The sequence below is a fragment of the Eretmochelys imbricata genome, chromosome 2, assembly GCF_965152235.1.
Source record: "Eretmochelys imbricata isolate rEreImb1 chromosome 2, rEreImb1.hap1, whole genome shotgun sequence".
Taxonomy (NCBI): domain Eukaryota; kingdom Metazoa; phylum Chordata; order Testudines; family Cheloniidae; genus Eretmochelys; species Eretmochelys imbricata.
The window spans coordinates 196,078,799-196,097,652 of NC_135573.1; the positions used below are offsets into that span (position 1 = coordinate 196,078,799).

The window sequence follows — 18,854 nt, forward strand, 5'->3', positions numbered from 1 at the left end:
CTCTAATCTAGCCAGCCAATGTAACAGCAGCAGTGTAGATTTGGCAATGTGGGCTTCAGTGCTGAGTAGCTACCTTAATTCAAACCTGGGGAGTCTGGGTATGTACTCAGGTAGTTAGCCATACCACCATATCTACACTACTATTGTTATCCATGCTAGCTAGGTAAAATCTAGCTTTGGTAAGGCTACGTGCACTACAATCACACCTTTGCATGCAGCGTACACATACACTTAAAAGCAAATAACAAATGTGACAGCTACGGCAACATCTCTGGAAAATCTTACTGAATACAATTTAAGCATCTTTTGAGTACATTTATTAAATGCAAAATTTATGTATTATGGTGGGATCATCTGTAACTTCTTTAGGGAGGAGACATGGCCAATGTGAACCTTGAGAAGTCTAATGAGCTTCAAAGGACTATTTTTAACAATGTGACAGACAAGAAGGGAACTCTGAGGGCAAACAAAGTTAAGTGGTTTTCCTAGGAAATATCTGGGAAGAGGTAAAAGCAAATTCCCACCTACTGACCCAACCTTCTGAAGTTATGCCCCGAGGCAAGAACCATTGTCTTTTGATTACCTGTTATGTGAGGGCAAGCTTAAGGGCTCACTCTGTATAAAAGAGACTGAACGACGCATGACTGTTCTTGTTTGGAACAAAAGGTGTTATGAACTTGTGGACAACAGAAAAACCGCAGGACGGAATTTGAAGGACTGATCACCTACCAGAGCTCGTTGGAGTTGTGGTGATTTCTGGTAAGCTTATTAACGTGTGTATGTTCTTTTATTGCTTTTAATAGGTTTTCTCTGTAATGCTTTTACCTTAAGAATAAATGTGCTTGTTTAGAAAGGGTTGTGTAGTATAACTGTGGGCATTTATGCTTCTTATAGCCTCAGGAGAGAAAGCCAAGGGCAGGTGCTCACACTTTAGGCTGTCTGGTTTGGTGGGAATAACACAATTTATGTAGGGAACTGTGCAGCCTGGAAAAACCCTGGTCAGGAGATGCGGGTGTCCGTCCAACAGAGGTAGAGGTTGGGGAGCCGGAAGAAGGGAGAAGTAGAGCGGGTGCCCTTGCTGGAACATAGAGGGAAAATACAGGTGCAACTGCCCCGAACGGTGACAACAAGTTTAAATCTGGGGGAGTTGTATGAACCAAACTCACTGCAAATGTTACTCTGGCAGCCTTCACGCATTCACAGCTCCTACTGATTCCAGGGGGAATACTGCTTTGTAAAGACGTTTGGGGACTATAGGATTTGGCCCATCCTAATGAAACAGATGTAGTTAGGAATACGTCTAACCAAAACACAAGTTGTGTACAGCTCTAAAATGAGATCTTAAGTATATATTATATGCAGCAAAACCTAAAGCTTTTAAATGTCTTCAGGAATACTTTCTGGGACTCTGGCATTCAGATGATTGAGGAGACAGCTCATCGGACTTTATTATAATTTATTATTTGTTTTGCAATAGCACCTAGGAGTCCCAGTCATGGACCAAGACCCCATTGTGCTAGGTTCTGTACAGTCTTAAAACCTTCACACTCTGAACACAGAGTTCATATTTTAAGGTACCCAATCCCCTAATTCAGTTTTAAAACCAAGTTAAAGTGTAATGGATGCAGCTGAGAGTATAGGAGCCACAAAGTCTTCTCTGGTTCTCCTACGCTGGGAATGGCTATGGTCCCTTCATCCTGCTCCGCAGACTAACAGCTTGATTGTTTTTTTATTATTTATTTGTATGAGCCTTTTATTATTTATTTGTATGGGCCTTTGTTGAGAGTAAGACAAATCAAGGCTTGCCAGGTCTCAGGATTTTATAATGATCTGTGTGATTTTTAGGGTTCTTTTTCTTAAAAGCCCCAGCTCCTGGAGTCAGGTGATTACATGAGACACTCAGCTTTTACTTTTTAAAAAAGTGGGTTTCTTGCCCTGAAAGTTGTGGAGAAGAGCTTCAAAATGTGACCCCCTAAAGACTCAAAACACAGAAGGCAAAGAAAAAGAACCCAACGTTTATTCTTTTTTAAAACCTCATCATTTTTAAGCCAGTCTAATGATTTCTGAAGATGTGGGGTTGGCAATACTCCCAGTCAATGAAATGAGATTTTCACTTAAAGGCCCCCATTCAGGAAGGACGCCTGCGAGCATATGAACAGTCCCACTGACTTGCTCAGTTTGGGCCTGTATGCTGGTGAGCAGATTCACCAGTTAGGGAGGAAAACTGAAGTCCCAACTACAAGTTACTTTAAGTCCCTGTCCCCAGGAATCACTTTATAATCAACAAGGCCCCAGACAGAGAGCAAATAAACTCCAAATACTGAGTACTAACCATCCAAGGCTTTTCCATTACCTGGGAAGAGAGAGGACACACCCATCCCTCTGATAGTCCTTTCTATCTGCTATGGACAGTCACCTTTCCCCTTTCAAAGTACTTCCCTGGCCAACCAAGAATGGCAAATAAAAAGAACATTATGTGTATGGTGTTAAAACAGGCCATTGCATTACCTCATTTTGTGTAAATCTCCTTCACTCACTCACTCTTCCTGCCAACTCACCCTGAATCCTCCGATTTCAAACACAAAGGCCAATTCTGAAGTCCTTACACTGAGTAATACTTCCATAAGTACTACTCAGAGTAAGTTATGACTGCAGAATCAGGTCCACGGTTTGTAAATTCCTTGGGACCAGGACCCGGACTTTAGCTTTCTATAAAGCTTTATGCAGCTGTATGAACAAACATTATATAAGACGAAAAAGGCTATAAGGTTATGTATTGTAGTATGACCAAATAATTATGCTGATGGAATTCAATGGGCTTTGCATCAGACCTCATGTGAAGTCATTGGATTTCTTAACACCGATTTCACTGGGCTTTGAATCAGGCCAATACTCATTAAAATAAACTACAGTTGCTTATACAACTGGCAAGGGGTTTCCACACAGAGAAAGAAGGCAGGCAGGGATTGTGGAAACAAAGGAACGGTAGGTGTTGGAACCATAGCTATGAATTTCTTAAGTTTTAAAACTGTTAAATTCCACTAAATCTCTTGTAAACAGTAATATAGTCTCAATAGTGGCTCAATCTCAATCTAATATTTGGTCTGAGAATTCTGTTACATTGTATATTTATAGTTTTGGTTAAGTAAAGAATTCTTAATAATGTAGAGTCTTCTCCCAAGCCAAGGTAAGTTCTGAAATAATCATATATTTCCCTAAGTTCACCTGCAAACAAATGTAATTTCCACCCTGGTTTGAACAGAGTATGCATGTACATGAACACACACACCAATATGGCCCACACTTAGCCTTCCTTTGTTGTCTTTTTTGTTAGTTTAAACAACAAAAACAAAGTTTAAGTGAAAATTATAATAATTTTGATTTCACAGTGCCTAAAAATTCTAGGTGTTTCATAAAAAAATAAACTAAGGATATTTAGTATATATCAGTAACATACTTCTATACCTATGGGTCTCCCCACAATAAAATAAGGCTAATCATAATAAACCCTCCAGATCAAATCGCTGTATTATCAGCCCATCCACCCACCTCCTTCCTGTAAGCCTGAGTGGGGAAAAACGTGAGCTTTGCAGCATGTCCATCAGGTCAGCAAATCAGGGCTGTGATGGAGCAAGATGAGACTTTAGTCAGCGGTGTCTCACGTTCAGTGAAAACAACAAGGAGCCCTTGTGGCACCTTAGAGACTAACAAATTTATTTGGGCATCAGCTTTCGCGGGCTAGAACCCACTTCATCAGATGCATGGAGTGGAAAATACAGGAGCAGGTCTAAATACATGAAAAGATGGGAGTTGCCTTCCCAAGTGTGAGGTCAGTCTAACAAGACAATTCAATTGACAGCAGGATACCAAGGGAGGGAAAATAACTTTTGAAGCAGTAATGAGAGTGGCCCATTTCAGACAGTTGACAAGAAGGTGTGAGTAACAGTAGGGGGAAATTAGGTTTAGGTTTTGTAATGACCCAACCACTCCCAGTGCCAACTCTGTCCACATATCTATTCAAGGGACACCATCATAGGACCTAACCAGATCAGCCACACCATCAGGGGCTTGTTCACCTGCACATCTACCAATGTTATATATGCTATCATGTGCCAGCAATGCCCCTGTACTATGTATATTGGCTAAACTGGACAGTCTCTACGCAAAAGAATAAATGGACACAAATCTGACATCAGGAATCAGAACATTCAAAAACCAGTAGGAGAACACTTCAGTCTCCCTGGTCACTCAATAACAGACCTAAAACTGGCAATTCTTCAACAAAAAAACTTCAAAAACAGACTCCAACATGAAACTGCAGAACTGGAATTAATTTGCAAACTGGACACCATCAGATTAGGCCTGAATAAAGACTGGGAGTGGTTGGGTCATTACAAAACCTAAACCTAATTTCCCCAATACTAATTTCCCCCTACTGTTACTCACACCTTGAGGACTCCTCATTATTTTTGCTGGTACAGGCTAACACGGCTACCACTCTAAAACCTGTCACATTCAGTGAGTCTCCTATAAAGAGCACATGTCCATCTGTCAGAAGAGTTTGTGAATCACGCACTATGGTTTCTGATAGAGTAATAGGCAAATGCTATTTGTCCTTTGGATGGTTTAGGGCCATAGATGTTTTCAGATTCTTAAACATTTACATTAATGATAAGCAAACATCTTAGTGCCTAATGGACATACCCAGCCGTGCTGTTATGGTTGACTGGCAGCTGGGGGAGTGTAGCAATGAAGAATATAATTAAAGAATGGAAACACTATATTCTCAAACAGGTCAGAAGAAGCTCATTGCATTTGTTTATCCTGCTTGTTTCTCGAAGCCTTCTCCCTCACAATAAACAAACAAGTTATTATAGCAGTGCCCTTCACATGTCGACAGACAACTCACAATATTTCTGTTAAGAACTCTCAAGTTTTTCCTCCCACCCCCAGGACTTTCGTTATAGTTCACCTGGGGGGGGGGGAAAATGTCTGCAACAAACCACGAGAATTCTTCCCTCTCCCCCAAGCCTCCATTAAATTCTGTTCATCCAACTTGAAAGGGAATCAGAAACTCTTACTGACACTCAGTCACACTCCAGTGAAATGATGGCTACAATCTCAGTAGGGAATGTTGCAGGTGTTCATTTATTAGCTTAACTACCAGTAAGTTATTTTTGTGCCTTTCTTCCTTACAATGACAACATTCATGTCCCAGACAGAGCACTCTGCAATGCTCTGGGCATTTGTTGACCTAGGGTTTTGGTTTCCCTGACAAAAAGGGGTGGCTAAGGATAGGATTAGTTTATTGCCTATCAGGGGAAATTTTATGGTTTGTCTTTAACCATTTAAGATATTCAGGAACTACAGTAACAGGCAGATACTACAAACAATTTTACTAGGTTTTTTTGTTTGTTTGTTTGTTTGTTTTTAAAAGGGTAACAAAGTAAAGAAAAAATAATACATACAAAGCCTGCACTTAAACATTACATTCAGCTTACACATTGGAGTACAAAGCTGTGAGTCAACACGGTTTTGAAGTTAAGATGCAGGCATTTGAAAACAAAAGTTCACTATATTGTACCAATGTGGGCCTTAGATAGAAGTTCAATTTTTTTTTATAATAATATTAGTAACAACCACCACCCAGAGGTTTCATATGACCGGGTAAAAAGCGACTTCTACGTCAGTAGGCTGGTTTGCTTTTTTTTGTTTGTTTAAATAATAATATAGACATTCCTAAAATTAGTTACTGAGCACACAATCACTCTTCAATTTAAAAAACTATGAAGTTCAAATTCTTTTTGTTAATTTTTAATATTTAATTGCAGTCCCTGCCCTAAAGAGCTTGCGTGAGACAGAGGGAGACAGACAGACACAGACACAAGAAATGCAAGCTTGCTTAAACTATCCTATCGATGTGCTATTCTGAAGGGACCATTTCTGAGGAAGACAAGTGTAAGCCAGTGATGTTCCCTCACTGTCCTGAACAGAATCTGCATACCTTGTATTTAGTCCAAACTTATGTCAAACGTATGGGATTTGACTCTATTGGTAGTTCAAACAACAATGAAAACAAATCACAACCTTCACTTTTGCCCCCCCCCCATACCCATTTGGCTGTTCCTGGGGTTTCCCTGGAGAGACTTCTCTTCCTTAGACCTTAGTTTCCTCTGCTCAAACCGAACAGCTGAAGTATAGTGAATGAGAAACACTGGAAACCCAGAGTCAAGCAGGAATCAATCTACATCTCCCTGAATGGTTTCAGAGTAACAGCCGTGTTAGTCTGTATTCGCAAAAAGAAAAGGAGTACTTGTGGCACCTTAGAGACTAACCAATTTATTTGAGCATAAGCTTTTGTGAGCTACAGCTCACTTCATCTCCCTGAAGAGTTCTAACACCAGGTAATCCAGGGAGAAAGCTCCATCATTCTGAGGTATACTCACTTTTCTCACCTCTTCAGTCAATGGCCTCTATGCTTAAGTATACAAGAGTGCCAGTTGTTGACAATTACAATGGGGGATGCAGATTGCAGGCCTCTGTTCAGATTAGCATTGTATCCATATTACAGTACAACTAGCTTTAATATATCTGAGGTTTCTAACGAAACCACTACATTCCACTGTATCTTGCAAAGACCTGCTACTTAACTGGTCAAATGCAGACACTGGGTGAAATGCTGGCTCCACTAAAGCCAATGGGAATTTTGCCACTGGCTTTCACCCACAGTCTAAGCACACCCATTTACACTATGTCTGAATTTGGTCTTGTCGTTATATCATGAATTCATTTGGAAGATGGGGGACTTTTTTTTCTTATTTTGAATCTTACTGCGGATAGGTTATACCTTGTTTTAACCGTTTATTTTAATTAGAACTGGTTGGAACCATTTTTAAAAGTTCAAAAATTTTGACCAAAAAACACAGGGGGAAAACAGCAAAAGTTTTCACTTCTGTTTTCCTTATTTTTTGGCCAACTCTAATTTAATTATTTTCCTCTTGTCTGTCTTTCCTATCACAAAAGTAGAAGGAATAAAATAAGCTAGAAATTTGACTCTCATCCCCTTGAGGCAAAGCCATGACACTTCAAATGGGAAGAAGACCCTTTGCCTCAGAGAAAATATGGCTCTGAGAGCCACTGAGAAGAAAAAACACACAATGGCAATTACAGCAAAACAGGAAACTTTCTGCTCTTAGAAAAACATTTAGGTACCAAATTCTGGCTCATCATCCACATAACTCCGCCTGACTGGCTCACAGACTTATCAGTTTTTGGATTTAATTATATTTTTGTTGTTGTTTTAATTCAGTCCTTTGATTTGAGCCTGGATCACACAGTAATCAAACATTGCTGGAGGATAAAGAGATAGCTAATCCAAGCAAGGAAAACAAAGTAGATGGATATAGTAAGATTTCTGAACGTACATTACAGGTACAAGGTGGTAAAGTACTAAATCCAATCATATGCTGATCTAGAGTATTAGACCAAACCAGTTTTAAAGCCAAAGACTGAGTAAAATGTATGTTAAATTGCTTTTAAAGTATGGAGTTAGCATTGAAAAACTGATGGCTAGAGCACGGCAGACAGGGACTGTCTTCACAATGCATGCAAACTTCATAACACTACAATAATCCCAAGAGAAAGCTATTATATCTAAGAGCACATAACAAAAATGTATAAAATGTTCAACTACAACTTGTTAAAGCTCACAGGATATCACTGTTTTAAAATATATTTGTATCTTTAATATTCACAGTAGGAATACACGTTCTTAGTGTAACACACATTTTCACCTTTAGCAGGTGAAAAATTTTCAAGCAAAACAATTTTTGTAAAAAAAAAAAAAAAAGTAATCATTTTTCAAAATTGTCCACTCTTTTATGCCCAAAACCAACAACTAATATTTTTCATTTTCCTCTTACCTTTTATCTTTTTAAGCCCTTTTTTGAGTGGGAAACTAGGAAATGGGAAAATAAAAAGGAGGGATAAAGAAAAAAATGGAGAGAAACGAGGAATAAGGAAAACCTGAAAATATTTGGTTAAAAAATTGTGAACATTTTTGAAAAATGAAAAAACCTGCTTTAAAAACAACAAACAAAAAATTCAAATGTCTAAAACTTTGTGTTTGTGAATTTGTTTTTTTTGGCTGTTTGTTTTTTGATCAGCTCTATTTTTACCTAGAATTGCAATAGTTTATTGAATTGCCTCATATGTTAGTGATGGCCAAAGTGATTTTATGAATAGTTTTAAGAGAATTTTGGGATTCTTCTGGATGAAACACATCATTTTGTATAAAAATAAGGTATGATTATATTAGGGAAAGGACTTTATATGTTGTTTGTATAAAACAGTACTTTATACTTTTTTCATGGTACAATCTACAAATATTAAATGTTAATTATGTTTATCTTAATTTTAATAAACATCATGTTTTGTCTGAGTTAAGAGGAACATATATGTAACAATGGGTCGTACAATTATGCTATAAAACATTGGGTACTCCTTAGGAATAAATGCGCATATTAGTATATTAATATTATTTGCATGGATTAGTTATGACTAAATTTCTAAATTATGGAATTATGAATGTGGATTGAGATGGGTTTAAAAGGCTACGTTATAAAAAGTGCAAAGCAAGCTAAAGTCATATTTTCAGAGATTTCTTGCTCAATTTACGTGAAAATCCAAGAGAGATGATGCATAAATGAAGGAAGATTACCTTTACTATTCATTTATTCCTGGCTTATTTTTTTCAGTCACACCTGTTGCTGTACCAGTTTATAAAGTCCCAAAAGATGTACTGTAACTAAGTGCTTTGTACAGAAAAATAAAGTTTAAAGCAACTTTGCTGAACAGCAGTTACAAGAGATTTTCAGGATCAAAACCATACAAGAACAAAACGTTCCAGCAACATTTTTCATATTTACTTAGTTACTGAGGAGTTCATGATGACTTCTTTTCCTTTTGTTATATCTGAACAGTTTGACAGATCACTGTGACAGGGTTACCCTTAAATTGATAAAAGGTTTGATAGTGTCGGTACATTTGTCAAAAATGTCTGACATCCCTCATAATGGAGTCTGCACTACTGCATCAATGGCACTCCAGTCTGCTATTTTCTATTCAGCGTGCAGTGCACACCACATAAAAACATAAAATGGAAATGTATAAAAGTCAGGAGGATTAACTAAAGCAGCCACTCATCTTATCAAACACAAAAACTCATGGTTTTTCTGTGGTTTTCGCTAAAATAGAATCTATTTTTATAGCCACACACCAAAATGCAATTAAAAGAATGTTGAGTGTAGTTTAAAGGGTAAGCATCCTACTAGAGTAAAGTTGGAAATGGAAATGTTGTATTATGAGAAATTTACTCAGTTGCAAGCGTTTTCAACTTTCCCTTAGCTACAGCAGAAGAAAAAAAATGTGTTTTAAGAGCTTTCTTCCTCAGACCTGCCAAGCATCTTACAAAGTGTATATCACGGCATTTCTGATCAAATCCAGGAAGTGCAGAGATGCATATCACATTGGACAATATTTACATGTATTTTAATTTAATTTACCACATATCTCAAAGCAGCATTAATTTCTGTTCAAATTCTAGGTCTAGGGTCAGATTGATTCTTACATTAGTAAATCCATTTATCAAGCTCTACCTGATATGCTGATTTGCAATGCAAAGTCTTAAAGGTGCCATTCAACTTTGGAAAAAAAAAAAGACTATAAATACAGCATTGTAGGATTCCACACTTGTTGTCTCTGTTATTACCCTACCAATGTTCTCAATCTACAACAAAAAATATATTTTCCTTATTTCCAGCTCTAACAACTCAATATGGAATCTGAAAGTCAAGCTGGGTTATTTCCTTCTTGTGCATCACCACCAGTAATAAAGATTCAGCAAATCAAATTATACCCTCAGCTATATCTGTATTATCCATTATAATCAACTGATTTGGTTAGGTAACTGCCTTGTGATTTGATTTTAGCAAATAATTCTGTTAATGATGCACCAGGAGGAACAAAATTTAGCTATGTGGCCTCTGCAGTGTTAACAGAAATAAAAATCAGTAAAAACTTATATTTGTCATGACAGTTGGCAGAAATTACTCCAAATATACGCAGGGAGCAGATCTGTTGGAGGGTGACATTTTTACATAACAGTTTTAAGAGGACATTTTGGTACAAGCCCATATTCACTTGGTAACGTACTTCTTGAACTTCAGACCTGACAATGTGAGACACAGCAATCAAAGGATGTGACAAATGTGGGAACACCTTTGTTTTGTTGCGTGTTCTGCCATGAATCATAATTCTTTGACTGTAAAATCTCTTAGCCCTGGTCTACAATGATGGGGGGGGGGCACTGATCTAAGTTACGCAACTTCAGCTACGTGAATAACGTAGCTGAAGTCGACGTACTTAGATCAACTTACCGTGGTGTCTCCGCCGCAGTGAATCGACTGCTGCCACTCCCCCGTCAACTCTGCCTGCGCCTCTCACGGCGCTGGAGTACAGGAGTTGACGGGAGAGCGCTCAGGGGTCGATTTATCGTGTCTAGACCCGATCTGGCGGGTAGTGAAGACATACCCTTATAGTAGATGTTTTCTCATTATGTGAATTAATTAAATCAAAAGAAAAGAAAAAGAAAAAACATGGAAAAACAAATTCAGTCTTATGTAGCCATGTCTCTCCATGAATTGGATGTCAGTAGATTTTGAACCCTATATCTTCAGATCTCCAAGCACAGACATCAGCCATTTGAGTTAAAGGAGTCACTGTTATCCTTTATGTTCACCTTTCACTACCAAGTACATCATGCATCTAAATTCTTGTTCTGAAAATATAAAATCTATATATATAAGCTTAAAATCTGGCTTGGAAATTTGTCCCTATAAATACGATAGTCAAGTGTATTCATTTCAAACTGGAGGACATGAACTATTTTAATGGCACTTACGGCTGGCACAGCTTGATAAGGTCCTGGTCAGTGGTGCCGGGTGGAAGGCCTCGAATGTACAGGTTGGTTTTACTCAACTGTTCCCCACTGCTGTTGTTGCTGCTGTTGTTGCTGCTGTTTGTGCTGGGGCTGGGAGGAGCCATGGGGTGGGGAGCTGGTGCATAGGACTGCTGAAAACAAAAAAAAATCTGTTATTTGAAATTAAGCTCATCACCAGCTTGTGTGTCTTACAGAAGCTGCTAAGAATTCATGGTAGTTCTGTCCCCCACACATACGGCAATTAATTCTGGGCCCGGAATTTATTCCCCCCATCTTTTAGTTAGGGCAATAATAGACTTTATTTTTTAAAATCTGAAATAAAAGCAGCTGATAGATTATGCATGCATTTTATCCTACTCACAAGATATGACACCACCATGCTGAATATTTAGGAACAACATTTATCAAATGAAGATGACACACAGCATATGATTTAACTCAAGCTACTCTATGACTAGGGCCCTACCAAATTCCCAGACATGAAAAATGCATTACAGACCATGAAATCTGGTCTCCCCCATGAAATCTAGTCTTTTTTGTACTTTTACCCTATACTACACAGACATCACAAGGGAGACCAGCGTTTCTCAAACTGGGGGTCCCAACCCAAAAGGGGGTTGTGGGGAGGGTCGCAAGGTTATTGTAGGGAATTCACGGTACTGCCACCCTTACTTCTGTGCTGCCTTCAGAGCTGGGTGGCCAGAGAGCGGTGGCTACTAGGTGGGCACCCAGCTCTGAAAGCAGCACCAGCAGCGCAGAAGTAAGGGTGGCAATATTATGACCCCCCTACAATAACCTTGCGACCCCACCACAACCCCCTTTTGGGTCAGGGCCCCTACAGTTACAAGGTGAAATTTCAGCGTTAAATATCTGAAATAATGAAATTTATTATTTTTTAAATCCTGTGACAGTGAAATTGACCAAAATGGACTGTGAATTTGGTAGGACCCTATCTATGACCCACTCAGTGTGGGAGCTGGCTGAGGAAATGTATTGTCTTGAGATTTAAAGTAGGTGTGGGGGCTGATACCAGGAATCTGATGTGCATCCAGCACATGCATAAAAAGGCGTCAGGAGCTATCAGCACTAGGAAAAGAGAGACACAGTTCCCAAAGTATGTGCTGTTATGCTGGGTGTAGAATGGATGGTCTTGACAGTATCAAACGGTCAGAGACTAGGTGAGCTGGCCTCAAAAATCTATGGATATGCACAAGTCACACAACCTAGCTGAAAAAATGGCACTTATGAATGAAGGCAGGTTTATGAGGCAATGTCCGCAACACATTCCCCTACCCTCCAATAAATACGTACTAGAAAAGGATACATAAAAGCATGTTTTAAAGCATCCCTAAGTACCTCTAACGTAGGGCAACAACTTTCAAATTTAGCTGCCTAACACCTCTGATTGAGCCTCATACTGTATTTATTTCTCATTCTTATTTGCAAAACATTACTCAGCTTTATTTCTTAGAAGGAAAAATATGATCCAGTTTTACAAAAAGCATGACAAGCCTTTTCACAATTAAACAAGGAGCCTAGCTACAAAATTCAGAGCTAGAGCAGAACTTCCCAAAGCTTGAGAGTGTTCAGAGGTGGTGGTTTGGTTTGGCCAATTATAGAAACTGCAGCATTAGCCATGAAGTACCCAGCTAAGTGGTCAACTGGGTGAGAGAAGGAAGACCCAGTCTGTGCAAGCAAAACACTGAATGTCATTAGCAGTCTGGAGACATCAGCAGTGATTAGATGTCAGCTAATGGTGAGTTAATGATGACATACTAATAAGCCAGTGCAGGCAAAATGAAAGCAATTTGGTATCTGGCTGTGATGACAGTTGTGTGACCATTATCATATGTTTACACTCAAATACTCCGGTTCTGGTTAAGCAAAACATTTAAGCCTAACTTCAAGCACATGTATAGTCCATTTCACTTCACCGGCACTACTCAAAGTGCTTAAAGTTATGCATATGCTAAATCAGTGTCTTCAGTAGCTCGACTTTTTTAAACTGGAAGCTTTAAAACACTTTCGAGCAGCCAACTACCTTTATTTAGAAGAACAAAAAATATGGAAAGTTAAGGCAGGTAGAGATGGTAGATGAAGTTGTGCTCACTGAGAGCAAAAGCTATGAGCCTTTGATGAGAGAGACACATGAGTAACACATTTCCAAAGGTTCCTTCCTCTCCCCCACCACTCTCTCTCCCTCCTCCCAGCCTGTCTCACTTAAAGTAACCCAGGGGGAACACAAAATCAAGTGTTAATATTTATATACATCTCTACTGTCTAGCTTGGCTGTGATCTGGTTCAGCAGGATTCTCGAGAGAGAAAATAAAGTTTAATAAACAGCATTATGGTACATTGGCTAGGAAGCACATTCAGTCTGATCCATAGCAAAGGGAAAAATGAACAACTCAGCACTTAATTCTTTCCTTCAGAATCTGTGGAGACTTGTTGACAATCATAGGATCTTAATACGTGGGTATCATATTACTTTGCATATAAAATTTATCACAGGGCTCTACAAACTGCAATGTCAGTCCCAGAAATAGAGATTCAAAGCAAAAGTATTGGGAAGATACTATGGAATAAGCCAAGCAACTTTCCCAATGTTGTGGTGCTTCGTGGAATTAAATTCTCCCCTGCAGAAACAGTACTCTTGGGTAAAAATGTATAAGACTGTAACCCCATACAAATACATAAAGACATGGCTATCAAAATACTAGCTCATGTCCATGTACAGAAGTACTTTTTTGTGGACCCTGCAATATATTTGTGGGGTCTACAGGACCTCACTAGTAATTAATGTACTATTTTGGGGTTGGTTCTCCTCCACAGACCTTTTGCTTTGGTTTGAACAGCAGCCAGCAGCCAAACAATTTGTTTACAATAATGTGTGGCTTTAGTACACAAAAAGCTGAAACAATACATCTTCCATTTTTCCTTATGCCAGTTCTGCAGTTTTTGAGTATTAGTAATGTACAAAGATCAAGATAACATGGCTCCTACTTTATACCCCCTTTTAAGTTGAATTTATATAATGAATGTGTGTAAGCTACTCAGGGCAGGGACTTATTGTCATGCATGTTAATTATAAATTAATTATTATTATTATACACCTTAGCTTGGGTTCAAATAGCAAATAGCTTTTTCCACACTAAGTAAATGTCCCAGAACTCAGTGGAAAAGACAAGACATACCTTTCAAACATAAAGAGCAATCTTCCTTTCAGTATCAGATATTTATCCTCCTACACAGAGAAAAACACTAGATGCCTGATTCCAATTTAAACTAAGGCCACTTTGTACCACTCTGCAGAGTAAAGGATATAACGTATACATTTTCACTGATATTAAGGCCAGAGCAATGTAATGTGCCCTCAGTGTAAATGAGAATCAAGTGCTAAGATGGAAATTCTTTCAAACTACAGCTGAGCAAACACTGGCCACAATCCTGCATGTACAGGCTGACATCTACATTCAGGAAGAGCCTCGTTTAAACCAATGGGCCTGTGTCTGACTGCACATTGCATGATCGGGGCCCCTGTCTGTTTGGGTCAAAGGCCACATCAGTACTCACCACTAGACTATAGACCCTCTCTACCCTTTCACATGTAAATCTCAATTCACACACTGCTAATTTTTAGGGACATCAATTTAGGAACCCCAAAATGCTATAGAAAATTTACACCTAGCTACAAAATGATGAGTACCAATATTCAGTTTTATATAGTCACATGGCTGGCTGCCATGTTGGAGACCCAGTCCAGAAGAAGGCTTTAGACTCTTGTTTCCTGAACTGATAAAGCCAGAGCATGTGCTGAAGTAGAAGAGCATTCACTTTGCCCCCAACAGGGAGAAGGCCCTGCTCACCAACCTGCAGGATGAAGGGACCCCAGACATACAATGCTTGCTACCAAACAGTGGTCTCTGTACCTTAAGCATGGTCTAGTGACCTAAGCATAGGACTAAAAGCATGAATGCTTGAGTTCTAATCCTGGTTCTGGCATTCTGTGACTTGGGGCAAGGCACTTAATCTCTGTGGCACAATATCCACAGGGGTTATATGAATCCTCGGTATTATTAAAGGCTCTAAAGGAATGACATTGAAAGGGAGATGCAGCTATCCTATATATCTGGCAAAGGAACAATACAAATATGGTCAAACACGGTGCTTATAATGCAACAGTATGATACAAAATCTACATACGGTATTTTATTTCAAGAGAGCGCTGGAAGTCAGAACTGAGTTTTTCATTAATTTTTCAAATAACCAGTCCAGAAGATTCATTTTTCAATTCCCATGCTTCGTTATTCAATAAAGGGGAAAATGAACTGGTTTGTAGATCATTCTAAGCAGCCTATTAATTCAGAGCAGCTGGCTAATAGGATTTGTTTTCATCTCTGAAAAATGAAACAAGCAGCTTTTTTTATTATTTAAAAGTGAGAAATTATACTGTTAAGTTCACCCACAGTTTCAGACACCCACCCTTGTAGCCCATAGCAGAGCTCTCTGAAACAAACGTTCCCATCCAAGCACACACTACCAAGTAAATTGACCAATAAACCTAAATAATGAGACACTTAAGTCTTCCTTACTGAATAATGACACACAAATGCCGAATTAGGAGCCGGGTCACTTACAAAATGAACCTCAATTCCAGCGTTAGCCTCCTCACACAAGATTTCTTTTCCCCCTGGCAACCACGGTATCCCTGTCTAGCTTTCATTTGTTGCAAGTTTGGTCTAAAGCATTTTTCTTCTTCTGATTTAAAGCACGACACTTTTACAAAGAGAAATTTTAAACATTTTTCACATACAATTCCCTTTGGATGGGAATCACAGGTCCCAGATGCCAAGCTGTAGAGTAGGCTTTATTAGCAGCAGCTGGCTCCTTGGCAGGCTTCTCAGGCAGTAAGGCTTGTGGTTCTGGAGTGGCCTCAGAATCTATCATACAGCTCAACTGCTCTGCTGTTGGGCTGGTCAATTTGTTTTTGTTCACCTTTAACGATACAAATTTGTACTTATTTATCCACTTGAAAGTGAAGTCCTGGAATGATCCACCAAAGCATTAATATGTTGACTCACTCTTGTGTGAGTGTGCCTATGAGCACAACCACAGTCCCACATTAAAACATACATTATTTAACCTACAGTGAATACATGTAATCTACTTCACTCTGAACAGTGTCTTTTTGGCTCAGTTCATCTAACTTAGAATATAATTGTCACTCAATTCCCTGAGCTTCTCACTGTGAAGATAAAATAACTCAAGGTAAATACAAATATATTGTACAGATACCAATTCGCAACTCACTCTACTACAGCACTGTGCTATTTAAACCATACTGTACAAATGAGCAATTTTTGAGGGCTGGATGGTTTCCTACTGGCCAATTAAAATAATGACCAGAGGATGCCATTGACTTGCAGGCCTATTTATAAAAGGAGTACTTGTGGCACCTTAGACACTAACAAATTTATTTGAGCATAAGCTTTCGTGAGCTACAGCTCACTTCATCGGATGCATTCAGTGGATACATTCCACTGAATGCATCCAACAAAGTGAGTTGTAGCTCATGAATGCTTATGCTCAAATAAATTTGTTAGTCTCTAAGGTGCCACAAGTACTCCTTTTCTTTTTGCGAATACAGACTAACATGGCTGCTACTCTGAAACAGGCCTATTTATGGGTCCCTTCAGTGGAATGGATGGCAAATCCTTCATTGAGCAAGAGACAATCTGTTACGCTCTGATGCACCCCAGAACAGCACCCCCACAACAAGGAAATCGAAGCAAGACCTGCAGGTAGGTAGTCAATCAAAACATGTAATTACGATGAACCAGTTTAGTCAGCAACAGTGTAAACAAAACATAACCATTCAAATGGCAGGTATGTTGCAGCAGGCCCTGAGTAACTTTACACACCAAACACTACGTACACAGACACATGGGAACCCGAACACTGAATTCAGGGAGCAAGAACCAGGAAAAAAACAGGAGCAGGAATAAGCAGAAAGGCGTGTGCGCACACACACCCACCAACCAGTTGAGAGGGCAAAAGCTAACATAAAAGCGAGGTGAAACTCAGCAATTCCTCGACTTTGTTAACTTCCTCAATCAGCAGCAGCATCTGAAGAAAACATATATAGCCTTGGCTGTAGCTGGAGAGAAGAGAACTGTGAAAAAGATACACCTTAATCAGGAGGAATTAGCTATGCAAAACATGTATATTTTACAAAGTTTCTAGTTACAGGTGAGAGAACTGGAGAGAGGTTGAGGTTCTGCTATATAGCTTGCAGGACATTCACGGAGCTTGCAGAACTCAGCAAACTTTAGCCATGCCTTCAGCTCCTGTCTGGATGATGAAGGCCTGGAAGACTGGGCTCTTCTTGGACACTCATTTATCCATGCCACCAGACTTCCTAGCACCTGTATTCCAAAAGCAGACTCCTGGAAACTAAAGGTATGAATTTAAACTGGATTAGTTACACTGCATTAACTGCTATGTGGACACTCGTACTCAGAATTAAAATGAACCTTAATTTGGGTTAATTTAATTTACTTTGGAAGTGAATAAAACTAAAGTGAATCAAACCACTCTAATTCTGAATATGAGTGTCCATATAAGGTTTAATGTGGTTTAACTAATCCACTTTAAATTCATACCTTTAGTAAATTTGGGTTAATTTTCCTGTGTCCCCCTATGTAGACAAACTCTTATCATTTGTTCTACTTATTCATTGTACCATGAGAAAGTTCTATAATGTAAGGACTTCAGGGCCTACAATGTTATTAGAAACTATAAAACTTTCTAATAATTAATAATAATAATACAGTAAAGAAAGAATGTGGGGAAGTGGGGTGCCTACTTTCTCATCTTTAATATCTTAAGAGATTAAACAATCATGTTGTCACTAAAAATGATGGACTTTATCCACAATAATGCATTTAAAAATGATTTTACTAACATGTGGCCAAACTATAAGAATTAACTTATTTTAATGTTAAATGTTAATTTAAAAAATGTAAAAAAAACCCCAATCCCAATGGAATTTCTAACTGGACATAATTTCCATATATTTTATAATTTAGAATTACTGAATAGCACGAAGACATCTCTCTCCATTTACACATGAAATGCCATCTTTTATTCACAGCAACATAGTGTGTTTATTTAATTAGAAATTTTTTTAAAATGTTCCGGTTACTCATTCCTATTCATAAAGTTAAAAAGAGCATGTATGAAGAGTGACAATTGTGAAAGAATGCAGTCCTTCCTTGGCTATAGTAGCAGTACTACAGGCAAGTAAAAATCTGAATTTGTTAGGCTAATAAAACATGTTTCTCAGATCTAACTGGTTGAGTTTTAAAGCTGTTGAAATTAGTGGGCCAAATAGTAGTCTGACTTACAACCTCATAGACTTCCTCCAGGAGTCAGAGTTGCATGAGGCATAAATCAGGGCAGAATTTGGCTTATTTTCTCTGTAATGAATACTTCTTCTCATCCAAAACCCTAAATCATGACTGCCCAGTTTTCAGCATTTTATGAACAATTATAGCTAGATGTTGGCTATGAAGCTAAGCATTTGAGGGCAGGGGGGAAAATCCTTTGTGGGAGGGCATTCTCTCCTGGGAAAATATTTGGAAAGTATGTGCCATTTCATGTAATCTGGTGCATTGAAAAGGCCAATAATTTGTCCTCCATAACTATCTTAATGAGACAGGGATAAAAAGTCATCAAGAACAAGGCGGGTTTAGCAATATCGAGACAGGATGATGAATACCAGAAGCAAAAAAATTCCCCTCATTGACTCACACTGATAAGAACGCCTTTTTGCCACTAAGACTGATTCAGTGGT

At 38.7% G+C, this 18,854-nt stretch overlaps 1 protein-coding gene across 2 annotated transcripts in view; it reads right to left on the reverse strand.

The window, feature by feature from the left end:
• Positions 1–18,854, reverse strand: part of RBMS3 (RNA binding motif single stranded interacting protein 3) — a 547,537-nt gene that overhangs the window by 417,743 nt on the left and 110,940 nt on the right. For both annotated transcript variants that reach the window (XM_077809306.1, XM_077809305.1), the window contains exon 2: positions 10,961–11,130. In XM_077809306.1, the coding sequence (XP_077665432.1) occupies positions 10,961–11,130 (170 nt within the window). The remainder of the gene's footprint in view (positions 1–10,960; positions 11,131–18,854) is intronic.